The following is a 15,086-nucleotide window of genomic DNA, read 5'->3' as shown; positions in this document are numbered from 1 at the left end:
CGTGAGTCTCGCGCGTTGGCGTGGCCGACGGCGCGGCGTTGCCTACTCGATCGATCCTGACGTCTCATCCTGCCCTACTCCCCCCCCCCCCCCCCCCCCTCCGCTGCTGCCGCTGACGGCGCTGCTCGTCGATGGCCGCAGATCCTGGGCTCGCTCAAGGACACGCACTTTGCGCGGCTCAACAAGAACGGGCGCGTGGCGTACGCCAGCGTCGTGTACAACGCGACGGCGCAGATGGTGGGCTCGACGTCGCGGTCGCCCGCCGCGGCGCTGACGGTCGAGATGATCAACGAGGTGCTGCAGCACGAGGCCGGAGAGAGCGAGGTCGTCTACCGCGCCCTGGTGGCGCTGGGCAACCTGGTGAGTGGCAGGCAGTCGAGTTGCAAGCCGAGCGCATGGAGCGTAGCTGACCACACGGCGCGTGCGTGAACCTGGACCTCAACGCCGTCCTCGCCCCTGTCGCCAGCTCTACTCGACGTCGAGCGGGTCGCTGCCCGTGGGTGCGCTGCAGTCGGCCAAGAACCTGATGCGCAAGTGGGCCGGGTCGTCGTCGGTCGGCTCAGAGGAGCGCATCAAGGCCATCTGCGCAGAAATCCAGAGCCTGTAGCGCGTGTCTGTTGCCGTCGCCGTCGCCGTCGCCGTCGCACGAGATGACGAAGGGCGCGGTGGCATCGACCGAGGCGTTGGTTATCCTGGCGAATGGAAATTGGCCGTCGTCGAGCCGGGGCCGGGCCTGAGACCTCGACGGCTGGCTGGCTACGCTGCTGGCTGGCTCGAGCGTTTGCTGGCGGGCGAGTCATTTTCTTCGCAGAGGCTGGGTTGCGGTCCACAGGCCAGCGGCGGCTTGCTTGTCTCTCGCCCCGCCCCGCCCCGCGCCCCCGCGCTGACCAACTGCCGGCGTGACGTGCCCCGCCTGGGTCGATCTGCTTTGGCCTGACTTTAGCCCCGCCCCGCCCAGGCCAACCTTCTCGCCGCTGTCGCCGTCGACTGCGTGCCTGCCTGCCTGCCTGCTTGCCTGTGGTCGCCCGCTTTCCTTCTGGCCTGGCCTGCTTTCGCCGACGTCGCCTGTGCTGCCCCGTCCATCCTTCGCTCTTCGCTCTTCGCTCTTCGCTCCCGGCCCCCCTGCCCTTCGCTCCGCTCCTGTCCCCGCGTCCATTCCTACCATCGACATCTTCACCACCACCACCACCACCACCACCCCCGACCCTCCTCTCCACCCCTGCTCTGCGCTCCTCGCACTCGCGGTCCATCGTCGACCCCTCCCGAGAGGACCCAGCAACGATATCAACGCGCTTGGGCATGCTCGCTCGTAGACCACCTGCAATCGTCTCCCCTCTCTGTCGATCCACTCGCATTGGCACAGCCACCCTCCCCTCGCCCTCGTCGCCTCCCCTCCGTCGCTCCCTCGTGACTGTTCCCAGAGGCCCCTCGCTGGTCCATCCCTCGTCCTCGTCCTCGTCCGCGTCCTCGTCCTCGTCCTCGTCCAGCAGCTTCCGCCGCCCCAGGATCTCGACCCGCTCGCTCCTTCGGCCCCTTGTCCCGCTCCCCTCCAGCCTCCGCCGCACCATCACCAACGACACCATGGCCGCGCTCGGAACCACGCCCGGCGGCGCCAAGCTCATCGACGGCACCGCCCTCGCCAAGCAGGTCCGCGCCGACGTCGCAAAGCGCGTCGCCGAGCTCAAGCAGCAGTACGACGCCTTCCAGCCCCACCTCTGCATCATCCAGGTCGGCTCCATGAGCGCATCCTCGACCTACATCCGCATGAAGAAGCTCGCCGCCGAAGAGTGCGGCATGCGATACACCCACGTCCAGCTCGACGAGGGCGCCAGCGAGCAGGAAATCATCCGCCGCGTCCGCGAGCTCAACGAGGACATCAGCGTCGACGGCATCCTCGTCCAGCTGCCCCTCGGTGACCACATCAGCTCCGACGCCGAGCGCAGGGTCACCGAGGCCGTCAGCCCGGAAAAGGACGTCGACGGCTTCCACGCCCTCAACATCGGCCACCTCTCGTCCAAGGCGTGCAACCCCATCTTCTACCCCTGCACCCCCGCCGGCGTCATCAAGCTCCTCGAGACGGCCGGCATCACCTCCATGGCCGGCCTCACCGCCGTCGTCATCGGCCGCAGCGACATCGTCGGCAACCCGGTCACCAGCCTCCTCCGCAGCCGCGACTGCACCGTCACCCAGGTCCACAGCCGCACCCGCGACCTCCAGGCCCACCTCGCCACCGCCGACATTGTCGTCGCCGCCATGGGCAAGGCCCAGTTTGTCAAGGGCGAGTGGCTCAAGGAGGGCGCCGTCGTCATCGACGTCGGCACCAACTTTGTCGAGGACGCCTCCAAGAAGTCGGGCTTCCGCATGGTCGGCGACGTCGACTTTGAGGGCGCCTCCAAGGTCGCCGCCGCCATCACGCCCGTGCCCGGCGGAGTCGGGCCCATGACGGTGGCCATGCTCATGGAAAACGTGCTGCGGGGCGCCGAGCGCAGCCTCGCCACGGGCCGCGCGCTCGGCATCGGCCGCGGCGTCACGACGGCCAACCCGATCCAGCCGCTGGCCAAGGTGCCGAGCGACATCGAGGTGGCCCGCTCGCAGAAGCCCAAGCCCATCACCCAGATCGCCCGCGAGATCGGCCTGCTGGCCAGCGAGCTGGAGCCCTACGGCGACGTCAAGGCCAAGGTCCACCTCAGCGTCCTCAAGCGCCTCGCCCACCGCGCCAACGGCAAGTACATTGTCGTCGCCGGCATCACGCCGACGCCGCTGGGCGAGGGCAAGTCGACCACCACCATCGGCCTGGCGCAGGCGCTGGGCGCCCACCTCGGCAAGGCCGCCTTTGCCTGCGTCCGCCAGCCCTCGCAGGGCCCCACGTTTGGCATCAAGGGAGGCGCGGCCGGAGGCGGCTACTCGCAGGTGATCCCCATGGAGGAGTTCAACCTGCACCTGACCGGCGACAACCACGCCGTCCAGGCGGCCAACAACCTGCTGGCGGCCGCGCTCGACACGCGCCTCTTCCACGAGGCCACCCAGAAGGACGGCCCGCTGTTTGACCGCCTCTGCCCCAAGCAGAAGGGCGTCCGCACGTTTGCGCCCATCATGTTCCGCCGCCTCAAGAAGCTCGGCATCGACAAGACCAACCCGGACGACCTGACCGACGAAGAAAAGAGCCGCTTCGCGCGCCTCGACATCGACCCCGAGACCATCACCTGGCGCCGCGTGACCGACACCAACGACCGCTACCTGCGCTCCATCACCGTGGGCCAGGCGCCCACCGAGAAGGGCATCGAGCGCAAGACGGGCTTCGACATCGCCGTCGCGTCCGAGTGCATGGCGGTGCTGGCGCTGAGCCGCGACCTGCGCGACATGCGCGAGCGCCTCGGCCGCATGGTCGTCGGCACCAGCCGGCGCGGCGAGCCCGTGACGGCCGACGACCTCGGCGTCGGCGGCGCGCTGGCCATCCTCATGAAGGACGCCATCAAGCCCAACCTGATGCAGACTATGGAGGGCACGCCCGTGTTTGTCCACGCCGGGCCGTTTGCCAACATCGCCCACGGCAACTCGTCGATCCTCGCCGACGCCGTCGCGCTCAAGCTGGCGGGGACCGAGGAGGGCGAGCCCGTATCGCGGACGGGCTACGTCATCACCGAGGCCGGCTTCGGCGCCGACATTGGCATGGAGAAGTTCTGCAACATCAAGTGCCGCGAGAGCGGGCTGGTGCCCGACGCCGTCGTCATTGTGGCCACGGTGCGCGCGCTCAAGACGCACGGCGGCGGGCCCGAGGTGACGCCGGGCAAGCCGCTGAGCGAGGTGTACCTCGAGGAGAACCTCGAGATCCTGGAAAAGGGGTGCGTCAACCTCGAAAAGCACATCTCCAACGCCAAGAAGTTTGGGCTCAAGGTCATTGTCGCCGTCAACCAGTTTTCGACCGACACCCAGGCCGAGCTGGAGCTGGTGGCCAAGAAGGCGCTCGAGGCGGGAGCCGACGCCGCCGTGCCCGCCAACCACTGGGCGCTGGGCGGTGCGGGCGCCGTCGACCTGGCCAAGGCCGTCATCGAGCAGCTCGAGGGCAAGGCGTCGGACTTCAAGTTCCTCTACGACGTCGGCAAGCCGATCGCCGACAAGATTGAGATCATCGCGCGCGAGATGTACGGCGCCGACGGCATCGAGCTGTCGGAGATGGCGCGGCGCCAGATCCAGACGTACACCGACCAGGGCTTCAACGACCTGCCGATCTGCATGGCCAAGACGCACCTGTCGCTGTCGCACGACCCGGCGCTCAAGGGCGCGCCGACGGGCTTCACGCTGCCCATCCGCGAGGTGAGCCTGTCGCAGGGCGCGGGCTTTGTGGTGCCGCTGATTGGCTCCATGACCAAGATGCCCGGCCTCAACACGCGCCCCGGCTTCTACAACATGGACATCGACTTTGACAACAACGAGGAGGTCGTCGGCCTGTCGTAGGTCCCACCGTCGCTCGTCGGCGCTCGTCGGCGCGTTTGTTGGCTGTTTCGCCTGCTCGTTTGTTCGCCACAAGTGACGGCAAGGGAGGCGTGCTTGTGGCTCAACCCCCTCGCCCGCCTCCCTTGTTACCTTTGCGCCCGCATCGTACCACACCCTCTAGCCCCGTCTCCCCCTTTGGTCGCCTCGTAGATTTCCATATCCCCCCGCGCTCGTGCTCGCTATCCCAAGAAAGAAGAGAATACATCAACTGTACCAGTAGACGTGCCCCCGCCCCGCCGCTCCGCCTTTGTGGCATGACGGCTGCGTGATTCGTCTGCCTGGATGGATGGATGGCTGCCATGGGGAGAAGGGGAACCGGCGGTAGCGTTGGGGTTTGCGAAGAGGCGTGCGCACGGAGCACGACGGCAGCGGCGGCAGTCTTGAGTGGCCAAGGTGGAGGCTGGTTGGCTGGTTGGCTGAGCAGGGCTGGCTGCTTTGCACCCTTTCCTCTGTGCCACCACACCATCTCCATCTTCCTTGCCAGGCTTGTCGCTGCCTCGGTAGCTGCTCGACCCGCCTGCCTGCCTCATCAACCGCCTCTGCGCAGTGCTCCTGAACGACCTCGACTGTCAGGGACCCTCGGAACCTTTCATCGCGGTCTCCGCGATGTCCTCCTCGACCGGCAGCGGCAGTGGCACGGCACCACCCACCACGACGATACCGGGCTCTTCGGCGCCGTCGTCGTCGTCATCGTCACCGCCTCCGTCTTCGGCCGAACTCCAAACCGCGCTCTCGTCGATCACGACCCTGCTGGACCTGCTCAGCCAACCACCGAGCACGCTCAACGGCGACGCGATCCCGTCGCTGTCCCACGTGGTCCCCTCTCTCCTCTCGCCGCTGGTGCCCTCGCGCAACACGGCGGCGACGACGCTGCCGGACGCGCTGGCGCTGCAGATGGGCCTGCCGCCGCTCTCGCAGGCGGCGCAGATGGAAAACGTCAAGCGGTACCGCGACGTCGTCGAGGCGTCGCTCACCACCCTCGAACGCATGCAGCACGCCCTCCAGGACGGTGGGCAGGGCGACGAGGCGGTCAGGCTCGTGCAGAGGTGCATGAAGATGCAGGGCAAGGAGGGCGAGAAGCGCAGGGTCATCAGTGTCAGGAAGAGGAGGAGGGCCGAGGATGCCTCCAGGACTGCGGGTCTGGGGTGAGAGAGAGCCCATCGCGGGTCGTTACAGGGTTGGCCAAGAGGCGGCATGGATTGGACCCACCAGGCATCGTCGCCTTCGCCATCAATGGACGTAGGGGGTCCGACAGGGGGGGTCTGACATCCTGCTTTGGTGAGTGCTGCGCTTGCTGTGCAAAGTGCGCTCGACATGATCGAGACAACGTAGCTGACCGCCTCGTCCCTCATGTTTCGTCTGCCTAGTTAAGAACGTCCAGTCTTCGTCTCTGCCCACATTCTCCCTCGCCGGGCTCGACCATCTGCTACCAGCCGCCAATCATCGCTCTATCTATCCTCAAGTCTATCCGTTTGCTTTCAGGAATCAGAGCCGCCGCTCGACGATTTGGCCGCTCAACCGTCGCGTCCAGGGAGAGGCTCGCATCATGGCCGCCCATCAAGATTCGCAGTGCTGGCTGCTGCCGCTGCCTCCGGTGCCTCATCCGACACCTTGCCTGCCGACGCACATCGCGCCAGCCTGAGATTCTACGATGGTGTTATCAGCATGGTATACGGGCCTTTGACAAGGACGCCCTGCTACCGCCGCTCTCGGCCTCGTCCGAGATGCCGCTTGCTTCCAGTCGACCTGCTTCGGCTGCTACAGGGCGGTCTCGTGGCTGCTCCAAGCATATTGCTGTATGCCTGAGCACCAGGGCTAGCAGGTGTGATGGGTTGCAGCGCTCCTGTGTGGAAGTGATTGGAGATCTGTGGCCAGAGGTGCGGGGAATCGCTGGCATAATCTCCAAATTCGACGTTTTGCCCCTGCCAATTGGATGCAAAGTGTTGAAGGCACTCAGGAAATGCCCGAGATTCGACTTTTTTCCCTCTGCAAATATCTACCAGGATACTGATTTTGGCATCGTGAAGTGCTGAAAGGATCTCGGACAAAGTTGAAAGCTTCAGCAAGCACGCGCTTGCGAGCGGGGACTCGAAAACGGCCCCGCCTCGCCTGGCCTGGCCCGCCTGGCCTGCCCGTGACTCGCCGGCACGAGAGCCGGTGGGCGGGGCAGCGCACCTGCATGAAAACCCAGCCAGCAGGCCAGAAGCGGCAGCAGCAGGCAGCAAGGCAGGCGGGAAGGCAGGCAGGAAGGCAGGCAGGATGGCAGTGGGCCCCGAGCCTACATACCTCTGCTGTCGGTGACTCGAGGACGCGGAGTCGACCCACGCCCGCCCGCCCTGGCCGCTTGCTTCGTGTGGTTGGCCTGCCTTGGCTGTATTTGACAAAGGCCCCTGCCTCTTCCTTCCCTCTTGACCCCGCACTCGCAACCCACTCGACCGCCATCCTTCTCGCCACCGCCATCCTCCTTCCCGTCCACCTCGCCACCGCGCTGCCCTTGCTTTCTTTCACCGCACCCAGCTCCATCGGACCAAACAGCGCACTTTCGCCGCCGCAAAAAGACCTCGAGTCGCCACACTCTCCACGTCCCAAAAGGCCCGCCGCCACCGCCGTCGCCACCCAGCCAAACCCCCTCGAGAAAGAAGGAGGGCTTCGAACCAGAGCACCGCTCCGAACCAGGCTCCAACCATGTCCTCGTTTGCCGTGCAGTTCGCGCGCCAGCAGAGGCAGGCCTTCCAGGCCGCCTCCAACATTGCCTCGGCATCGGCATCCTCGTCGTCGTCGTCAAGAGCGTTCTCGACGGCCAGGAACAACCTACCCAGACCCTCTCACGCCATGACCCGGAGCCAGCAGCAGCACCTCGCCCTCACAAGAAATATCTCGACCAACCAGCCGAGGGAGCAGGCTGCCGCAGCCCAGGCCGCCACCAGCGCGTGAGTGTCAACCGCGAGCAGCCCTCGGCGCCGTCGCGCGCCCACGCTTCCCTGTCGCATTCCTTCTGACTGACATGAATGCCCGTCCCATCTATCGCGACCCCCCCCCCCCCCCCCCCCCCTCCCCGCTTCCTGCGCCTGACCACGCCCGACAGCCGCCCGGAACCGTCGCCGGCGTTCCAGCAGTCGCCACCGCAGAAGCTCGCGCGCATCCAGAGCGAGTACGACCACAACGCCCTCGACGAGTCGTTTGTCGGCATGTCGGGCGGCGAAATCTTCCACGAGATGATGCTGCGGCACGGCGTCAAGCACATCTTTGGCTACCCGGGAGGCGCCATCCTGCCCGTCTTTGACGCCATCTACAACTCCAAGCACTTTGACTTTGTGCTGCCGCGGCGCGAGGACGGCGCCGGCCACATGGCCGAGGGCTACGCGCGCGTCAGCGGCAAGCCGGGCGTCATCCTCGTCACCAGCGGGCCCGGCGCCACCAACGTCATCACCCCGCTGCAGGACGCCATGAGCGACGGCACGCCGCTCGTCGTCTTCTGCGGCCAGGTCGCCACCTCGGCCATCGGCTCCGACGCCTTCCAGGAGGCCGACGTCGTCGGCATCAGCCGCAGCTGCACAAAGTGGAACGTCATGGTCAAGGACATTGCCGAGCTGCCCAAGCGCATCAACGAGGCGTTCAAGATCGCCACCAGCGGCCGTCCGGGCCCCGTCCTCGTCGACCTGCCCAAGGACGTCACCGCCGGCATCCTCCGCCAGGCCATCCCCTACAGCTACACGCAGCCCAACATGCTCAACAGCATCCCCAGCCGGCAGACGGCGCGGACGCGCCGGCACGCGGCGTACGCCAACAGCGCCAACCTGCGCGCCGACGCCGCCAGCAGCGCCGCCGCCGCCGGCCTCAGCGCCGAGATGCAGGAGGCGGCCCGCCTGATTGGCATCGCCAAGCGGCCCATCATCTACGCCGGCCAGGGCATCCTGTCGTCGCCCGAGGGCCCCAAGCTGCTGCGGAAGCTGGCCAAGGAGCACAACATCCCCGTCACCACGACGCTCCAGGGCCTCGGCGCGTTCGACGAGCTCGACCCGCTCTCGGTCCACATGCTCGGCATGCACGGCAGCGCCTACGCCAACCTCGCCATCCAGGACGCCGACCTGATCATTGCGCTCGGCGCGCGCTTCGACGACCGCGTCACGGGCCGCGTTGACAAGTTTGCGCCCCACGCGCGCGCCGCCGCCCTCGAGGGCCGCGGCGGCATCATCCACTTTGAGGTGATGCCCAAGAACATCAACAAGGTGGTCCAGGCGACGTGCGCCATCGAGGGCGACGTGGTGGCCAACCTGGGCAAGCTGCTGTCGCACCTCGGCAGCGAGCAGCCCGACCGCAGCGAGTGGCACCAGACCATCGCCGAGTGGAAGAAGGCCTACCCTTTCACCTACGACCCGTCCAAGCCGGGCGAGCTGATGAAGCCGCAGGAGGTCGTCGAGGCCCTCGACGCCGCCGTCGCCGGCCAGAAGGAGAACGTCATTATCTCGACGGGCGTCGGCCAGCACCAGATGTGGGCCGCCCAGCACTACCGCTGGACCCACCCGCGCACCTGGGTGTCGTCGGGCGGCCTCGGCACCATGGGCTTCGGCCTCCCCTCGGCCGTCGGGGCCAAGGTGGCCGCGCCCGAGAAGATCGTCGTCGACATCGATGGCGACGCCTCGTTCTCGATGACGGCCATGGAGCTCGCGACGGCGGCCCAGTACAGCATCGGCGTCAAGGTGCTGCTGATGAACAACGAGTACCAGGGCATGGTCGTCCAGTGGCAGGACCTCTTCTACGACAAGCGCTACTCGCACACCGAGATGCACAACCCGGACTTTGTCAAGCTGGCCGAGGCCATGGGCGTCAAGGCGATCCGCTGCGACAACGCCGCCGACCTGCCGGCCAAGATGAAGGAGTTTATCGAGTACGACAACAACAAGCCCGTCCTCTTCGAGGCGCGCGTCACCAAGAACGAGCACGTCTACCCCTTCTGCCCCGCCAGCGCCGGCCTGCACGAGCTCATTGTCCACCCCAGCCTCAAGCCCGTCCCCAAGAAGTAGGCCCCGCCGTTCTCACTGTCAGTCTAGACCTGTTGCCACCTGTCTTTTTCTCCTCGCTCGTCATCTCCATTCCAGGGCGCCGCTTCTCTTTCCTTGACGTCGCCGACTGTGCCGTGCCGTGCTGTGCTGTGCCATGCCGTGCTGTGTTGGACCTGCCTGTTGTGGCCTCTGCCATCCGCCTGGCCGACTGTCTGGTTGCGAACGACGTTGGAGCGAGGATGCGCCGTTGTCGCGCGGCTGAGCGATGGGCCGAGCGAGGCCTGATCTGGCTCCGCGCGCGGCAGGCAGGCTGGCGGTCCGGGCTGCCTGGCCAGGCTGCACCGCTGCACGGACTTCCATCGACCCGGACCCTAACCAAGGTCGGGTCGGATCCTCGAGCAGCCTTCCCCCCCACCATCCAACGCTTCTCTCCCATCTTCGTCTCTTCATACCCCATTCGCCACGACGACCGTCAGCGCCGCTCGCATCCTCGCTGCTATTGGAACAAAGGAGCTGACGAGGCAACTTCTCGCTCCGCCTCGCCTCGCCTTTTCTGCTTCGAGAACGTCACCTAACCGCCCTTGCGGCGGCGAGAACCTCGCCAGCCCACAACGGTCGAGCCCGCTCAGTGCCGCAGACGTAGACTGCTCGGAGCAGCTCCTCTGCGCACCGGTGCGACCATGTCAACAGCCGCGTCGGAGAACGGCCCCTCTTCGCCGCGGGCCTCGACCGAGCTGCACGTCAACGGAACGGCAACCAGCGGCGAGAATGGCCGCATCTCGATCTCGTCCTCATCCTCCCTTCCGCCGCCCTCGCAGGCATCTTCGCAGCCTCCCGACGAGGCGGTAGCAGCGGAACGGACGCCCATCTCGGCCATGAGCGACGCCGATGTCCGCGCGGAGCTCGAGCGAGTCCGCGAGGAGAGAGACGGCTTCGAGAGCCAGTACCGCGGCCTGCTGGCCAAGCTGACCCAGATGAGGAGCACGCTCGGCGACAGGTTACGCCAGGATGCGGTGAGTGAGGGGCCGCCGGGCAGCACGGAAGACTCTTGGCCTTGCAGGGCGCCCACTCATCTCTGACCTTGCATCGCCCACCGCCTTTCGATCCGTCCGGACCACGCAGGAAGAGCTGGACCGCCGAGAGCACCAGATCGACGAGCTGACCTCGCGCACCGCGGAGCTCGAAGCCACCGTGTCGACGCTCAAGGAGGAGCTCGTTTCGTCGCACGCCGAGACTGAGCGGATCACGGCCGAGTCGGATTCGCTGCGCGCCACCATCGCCGCCTCGAGCGCCACCTCGGCCTCGACCTCGCAGGACGTCACCAGCCGGCTGGAGCGGGAGCGGGAGCTGCAGGAGATGCTCGAGAGGCTCAAGATGGACTGCGAAGGGTGGGAGACGGCCTGCCTCGAGGAGAGGGCCAGGAGAGAGGAGCTCGAGGCGACGGCAAGGGAAGCGCAGAGCGACAAGGAAAGGGCGGAACAGAGGGCCGAGGCGATGAGGCAAAAGGCCGAGAGAGAGGAGCAGAGCGCCAGGGAGCTTCAGGCGGTGCTCGAGGAGTTCCAGAGCGGTGAGTTGCGCTTCCTCACCTGTCCACCATGCGCCGCCCGCCCCGTCATGGCCCTGGCCCTGGCCCTCGGACTGCGCTGACATCCGATCACACCGCTCTTTCACCTTCTCCTCTTGACCCTCCGACAGCTCAGGAGAGCGAGCTGCGGAGGGCGCTCGGCGACCAGCAGGAGGCGTACGAGACGCTCACGCTCTCGCTCAGCCAGCACAAGGCGAGGGCCGACCAGGCCGAGTCGCAGCTGGCCCAGTACGAGGCGGCGGCCAAGCAGTCGCAGTCGCTGAGCGCCGAGGTGCGGGAAAAGAACCTGCTGATTGGCAAGCTGCGCCACGAGGCCGTCATCCTCAACGAGCACCTCACCGAGGCGCTGCGGCGGCTGCGCAACGACGGCGCCGAGACCAACGTCGACCGCAAGCTGGTCACCAACCTCCTGCTCCAGTTCCTCACCACGCCCAGGACCGACGGCAAGCGCTTCGAGATGCTCAACCTCATCGCCTCGGTGCTCGGCTGGAGCGACACGGAGCGGGAGACGGCCGGGCTGCAGAAGATCGGCGGCGGCGGGTCCTCCAGGGGCGGCGGATGGGGGATCGGCGTGCAGAGCCCGAGCAAGGCCGACGGCAAGGGCAAAGGCCACGCGAGGAGCGCAGTGGCGGGCGACGAGGTGAGTGGTGGTGCCGCCGTGCCTCAGCTCCACCCGCCCCTTTGCAGGGAGACGGTCGCTAACGAGGCCCCCTTCCCCACCCTTGGTTGCACCATCTCATCTCGCAGTCATTCTCCAACCTCTTTGTCGAGTTCCTGCTTTCGGAAGCCGAGGCCGGCGGCGGCACCGGAGGGACAGGGAGCGGCCCACCCACACCGGCCCGCAAGTCGATCAGCAGCCCGTCGGCGGCCACGACGCCCGACGGGTCGTCGAGGCGGCCCAGCATACCCTCACTCACGCAGTCCCTCTCGTCCACGTCGATACGCGCCGACGACGTCCCTAACCCCAGATAGAGGCGCCGTGGCGCGCGCCATCGACGCCCGCCAGCAGCCCGCAGAGAAGGCAATCGCATACCTGCTGGACTCGGGCCCGAAGCGGCGCCGTTCGGCTGATGATGACCTCCGCCTGCTACGCTTGTGTTCTGTGTAGGAGGCGGCGAGAGTTCCAGTCCTCTTTGACGATTGAAGTCGCAGGCGCTCCTCCTGGCTGAGGGCATACAGCAGGCCATCGTGGCAGCAGCGGGTGGTGCTGCTGGCCTCGATCGGAAGCCGCGCCCGATGGCGCCCGACTCCCTCGAGAACCTGCACCTCCTCGCGAAAACCGTTTCCGCGGCATTTACGCCAGGGACCTCGTGGCGCCGACGCGTCGACGCGGACCAGAGAGGTAGGGCGCGGCTCGCGTTTCCTTCTCCGTCTGCCCCGCAGCACGGCCCTCGCCTGCAATCGCATCGTCTGAGCCCAGGCCGCTCCCTCCTCTGCTCCCTTCCACCAACCTCTCCGTCCTGGTCCCATTCCCGTTTCATCGTTCCGCCCCATTCGCGCACGCCAGCCTTGCATCACCACCACCTAGCATCCTTCATACCCCGCCCTTCAGCTTAGCCCCCGTCCGACAACTTGACAGCATCGATCGCCGCGCCTTACCGGTGAACCAGGGCCCACGTTTCTCTCCCTCTCTCTATCTTGACTGGCCAGCCCGACCGCCTCGACCTACAGACGACCTTGGGACGCGATCCTACCTCGAGCTTCCACTTTCACATCCTTCAGAGGCCGCTCGCTGCCCTTCCCCTCTCTGCGACGTTGAAATGGCCCCCTCGACGTCCAAGTCGCCTGCCCGAGCCAGCGGCGGCGGCGGCAAGCAGTCGACGCTGCTGGGCTTCTTCGGCAAGGCCGCTGCAACCACGCCGGCCAAGCCGAGCCCCAAGAGCACCGCCTCCGGATCGGCCGCGACGCCAAGCCGCACGCCGGCCCGTCCCGCGTCGGCTCGCCCGACGCCCAACGGCTCCAGCAGCAGCGTCTCCTCGAGCAGCAGCACCAGCACCAGCACCCTCAGCAGCCTGGGCAGCGTCGACCAGCGCGCTGCCACCGCTGCTGCTGCCGCCACGACGCCTTCCGCCTCGAAGAAGCGCGCTGCAGCGGGCGGGCCCGCCAGTTCAAGTGAGCCCAAACCCTCGCTCCTGGACACGCCCCCGCCCACCGAGCACCGAAAGGCCAAGCGCACCGCGTCTGACCACGAACACCACCACCACCATCACCACCACCATTCTGGCCCCGGTCCCACTCGCTCGACGATCGATCAACGCTCCTCTGACCCGCCGTCGTCCCCCACAGCAGCACGGACCGCCGCAGTCGCCGCAACCAAGCCACTTTCCTCCCGCCTCACGCCACCGGCCAGCAGCGATCCCGACGGCATGGACATCGACGAGGACGACGAGGACCTCATGCCCGTCCGCAGGGTGAGTCGTGTGGCAACGCCTGGCCCACTTGCCTGCCTGACCGACCGACTGCCTGTGCCGCGGCATCGACTGACGACATCCCGCCCCTTTCCCCCTCCCCCTGCCCTCTCCCGCTCCTGCCACCCGGCCGCCTTGCAGAGAAGCGCGGCGAAGCGCACCATCTCGTACGCCGAGTCTGACGACGAGGCCGGTGGCGGCGGCGGCGAGACTGACAGCGAGGCCGACGAGGACGGCGGCTCCTTTTCGCCGTCGGCCAGCAAGAAGCGGCGCTCCAGCGGCGGTCGGACCCTCAAGCGTTCGCGCACCGCTCGCGACGACGACAACTTTATCGTCAGCGACAACGACGTCGAGGAGGAGGAGGAGGAGGACGACGACGACGAGCGCGCTCTCGGTGAGTGCGACCCGCAGTGGCGCTTCGCGATGGGATCGGCCCCTGACCCTTTCGCCTCCTTACCTGCCTTCTAAACGCCCCGCAGCCGCCACCGACGACGACAGCGAGGACGAGGCGCCGCTCTCGAAAAAGGCGCCCTCGCGCGCCAAGGCGAAGGCGGCCCACGCCGACACGTCGCCGCGGCCCTCGAGCCTCGGAGGCTTCCGCATGGGCAGCGGCCCGTCGTCGAGGCCGTCGCCGTCGTCGTCGTCGGGCCGCCTCGATCAGCCAGGGCGACCGGCCCTTGGCAGCCGGCCGACGCCGCCGGGCGGGTCGTCGCTGTCGCACCTCACCAAGGCCGAGCGCCGCGTCATCGAGGAGAAGCGCAAGCGGGCCGAAAACGAGCAGGCCTACAGCTTCCTCGTCGACCTGCGCGACAAGGACGGCAAGCGGCCCGGCGAGCCCGACTACGACCCGCGCACCGTCCACATCCCCGCCTCGGCCTGGAAGGACTTCACGCCGTTCGAGGTGCAGTTCTGGAAGATCAAGCAGAACCACTTTGACACGGTCCTCTTCTTCCAAAAGGGCAAGTTCTACGAGCTCTACGAGGACGACGCGCTCATCGGCCACCGCGAGTTTGACCTCAAGCTGACGGACCGAGTCAAAATGAAGATGGTCGGCGTGCCCGAGTCGTCGTTCGACATGTTTGCGGCCAAGTTCCTGGCGCTCGGCTACAAGGTGGGCCGCGTCGACCAGACCGAGACGGCCGTGGCCAAGGGCATGCGCGTCGGCGAAAAGTCGCGCGGCGGCGGCGGAGAGATTGTCAACCGCGAGCTGCGCCACGTCCTCACCAGCGGCACCATTGTCGACGCCTCGGCGCTGCCCGACGACCTCAACAGCTACTGCGTCTCGATCAAGGAGGTCGAGCGGGCGGCCTCGGCCGGCGCCGACGGCGGCCCGCGCTTCGGCGTCTGCACGCTCGACGCCTCGACGGCCGAGTTTAACCTGTCCGAGTTTGACGACGACGCGTCGCGCACCCGCCTCGAGACGCTGCTGCGCTCGCTCCGCCTCAAGGAGGTCCTGCACGAAAAGGGCGGCCTCAGCCCGGCGACGGCGCGCGTGCTGCGCAACACGGTGCCCGCCGGCTGCCAGACGACGATGCTCAAGCCGGGCTCCGAGTTCCTCGACGCCGAAGCCACCCGCGATCGGCTCGACGGCCTCTT

The 15,086-nt window shown here is 67.2% G+C and overlaps 6 protein-coding genes across 6 annotated transcripts in view; all 6 read left to right on the top strand.

The window, feature by feature from the left end:
- PFL1_05630 (uncharacterized protein) overlaps nt 1–607 on the top strand; it is a gene marked incomplete at both ends in the record, with an annotated part of 2,123 nt that extends 1,516 nt beyond the window's left edge. The window contains 2 exons of the mRNA XM_007883163.1: nt 142–360; nt 467–607. Coding sequence (XP_007881354.1) covers nt 142–360; nt 467–607 — 360 coding nt within the window. The remainder of the gene's footprint in view (nt 1–141; nt 361–466) is intronic.
- Nucleotides 608–1,581: 974 nt separating this feature from the next.
- On the top strand, nt 1,582–4,455 carry PFL1_05629 (uncharacterized protein; the record flags this gene model as incomplete). Its single annotated transcript, XM_007883162.1, has 1 exon — nt 1,582–4,455. One exon carries the CDS (start codon nt 1,582–1,584, stop codon nt 4,453–4,455), a length of 2,874 nt encoding a protein of 957 aa, XP_007881353.1.
- Nucleotides 4,456–5,100: 645 nt separating this feature from the next.
- PFL1_05628 (uncharacterized protein) lies at nt 5,101–5,643 on the top strand (the record flags this gene model as incomplete). The annotated part of the gene is made up of 1 exon (XM_007883161.1): nt 5,101–5,643. The coding sequence occupies one exon, from the start codon at nt 5,101–5,103 to the stop codon at nt 5,641–5,643; it is 543 nt and encodes a 180-aa protein (XP_007881352.1).
- Nucleotides 5,644–7,179: 1,536 nt separating this feature from the next.
- On the top strand, nt 7,180–9,518 carry PFL1_05627 (uncharacterized protein; the record flags this gene model as incomplete). Its single annotated transcript, XM_007883160.1, has 2 exons — nt 7,180–7,424; nt 7,580–9,518. The coding sequence occupies 2 exons, from the start codon at nt 7,180–7,182 to the stop codon at nt 9,516–9,518; spliced, it is 2,184 nt and encodes a 727-aa protein (XP_007881351.1).
- Nucleotides 9,519–10,177: 659 nt separating this feature from the next.
- On the top strand, nt 10,178–12,054 carry PFL1_05626 (uncharacterized protein; the record flags this gene model as incomplete). Its single annotated transcript, XM_007883159.1, has 4 exons — nt 10,178–10,510; nt 10,620–11,064; nt 11,193–11,722; nt 11,830–12,054. The coding sequence occupies 4 exons, from the start codon at nt 10,178–10,180 to the stop codon at nt 12,052–12,054; spliced, it is 1,533 nt and encodes a 510-aa protein (XP_007881350.1).
- Nucleotides 12,055–12,842: 788 nt separating this feature from the next.
- The window catches only part of PFL1_06902 (uncharacterized protein), a gene marked incomplete at both ends in the record, with an annotated part of 6,764 nt that continues 4,520 nt past the window's right edge, over nt 12,843–15,086 (top strand). The window contains 4 exons of the mRNA XM_007883167.1: nt 12,843–13,194; nt 13,372–13,493; nt 13,632–13,884; nt 13,970–15,041. Coding sequence (XP_007881358.1) covers nt 12,843–13,194; nt 13,372–13,493; nt 13,632–13,884; nt 13,970–15,041 — 1,799 coding nt within the window. The remainder of the gene's footprint in view (nt 13,195–13,371; nt 13,494–13,631; nt 13,885–13,969; nt 15,042–15,086) is intronic.

This window comes from Pseudozyma flocculosa, assembly GCF_000417875.1.
Source record: "Pseudozyma flocculosa PF-1 unplaced genomic scaffold scaffold00020, whole genome shotgun sequence".
Taxonomy (NCBI): Eukaryota; Fungi; Basidiomycota; class Ustilaginomycetes; order Ustilaginales; family Ustilaginaceae; genus Pseudozyma; species Pseudozyma flocculosa.
The sequence above is the reverse complement of the archived record's forward strand: the minus strand, read 5'-3'. Positions and strand labels throughout refer to the sequence as shown.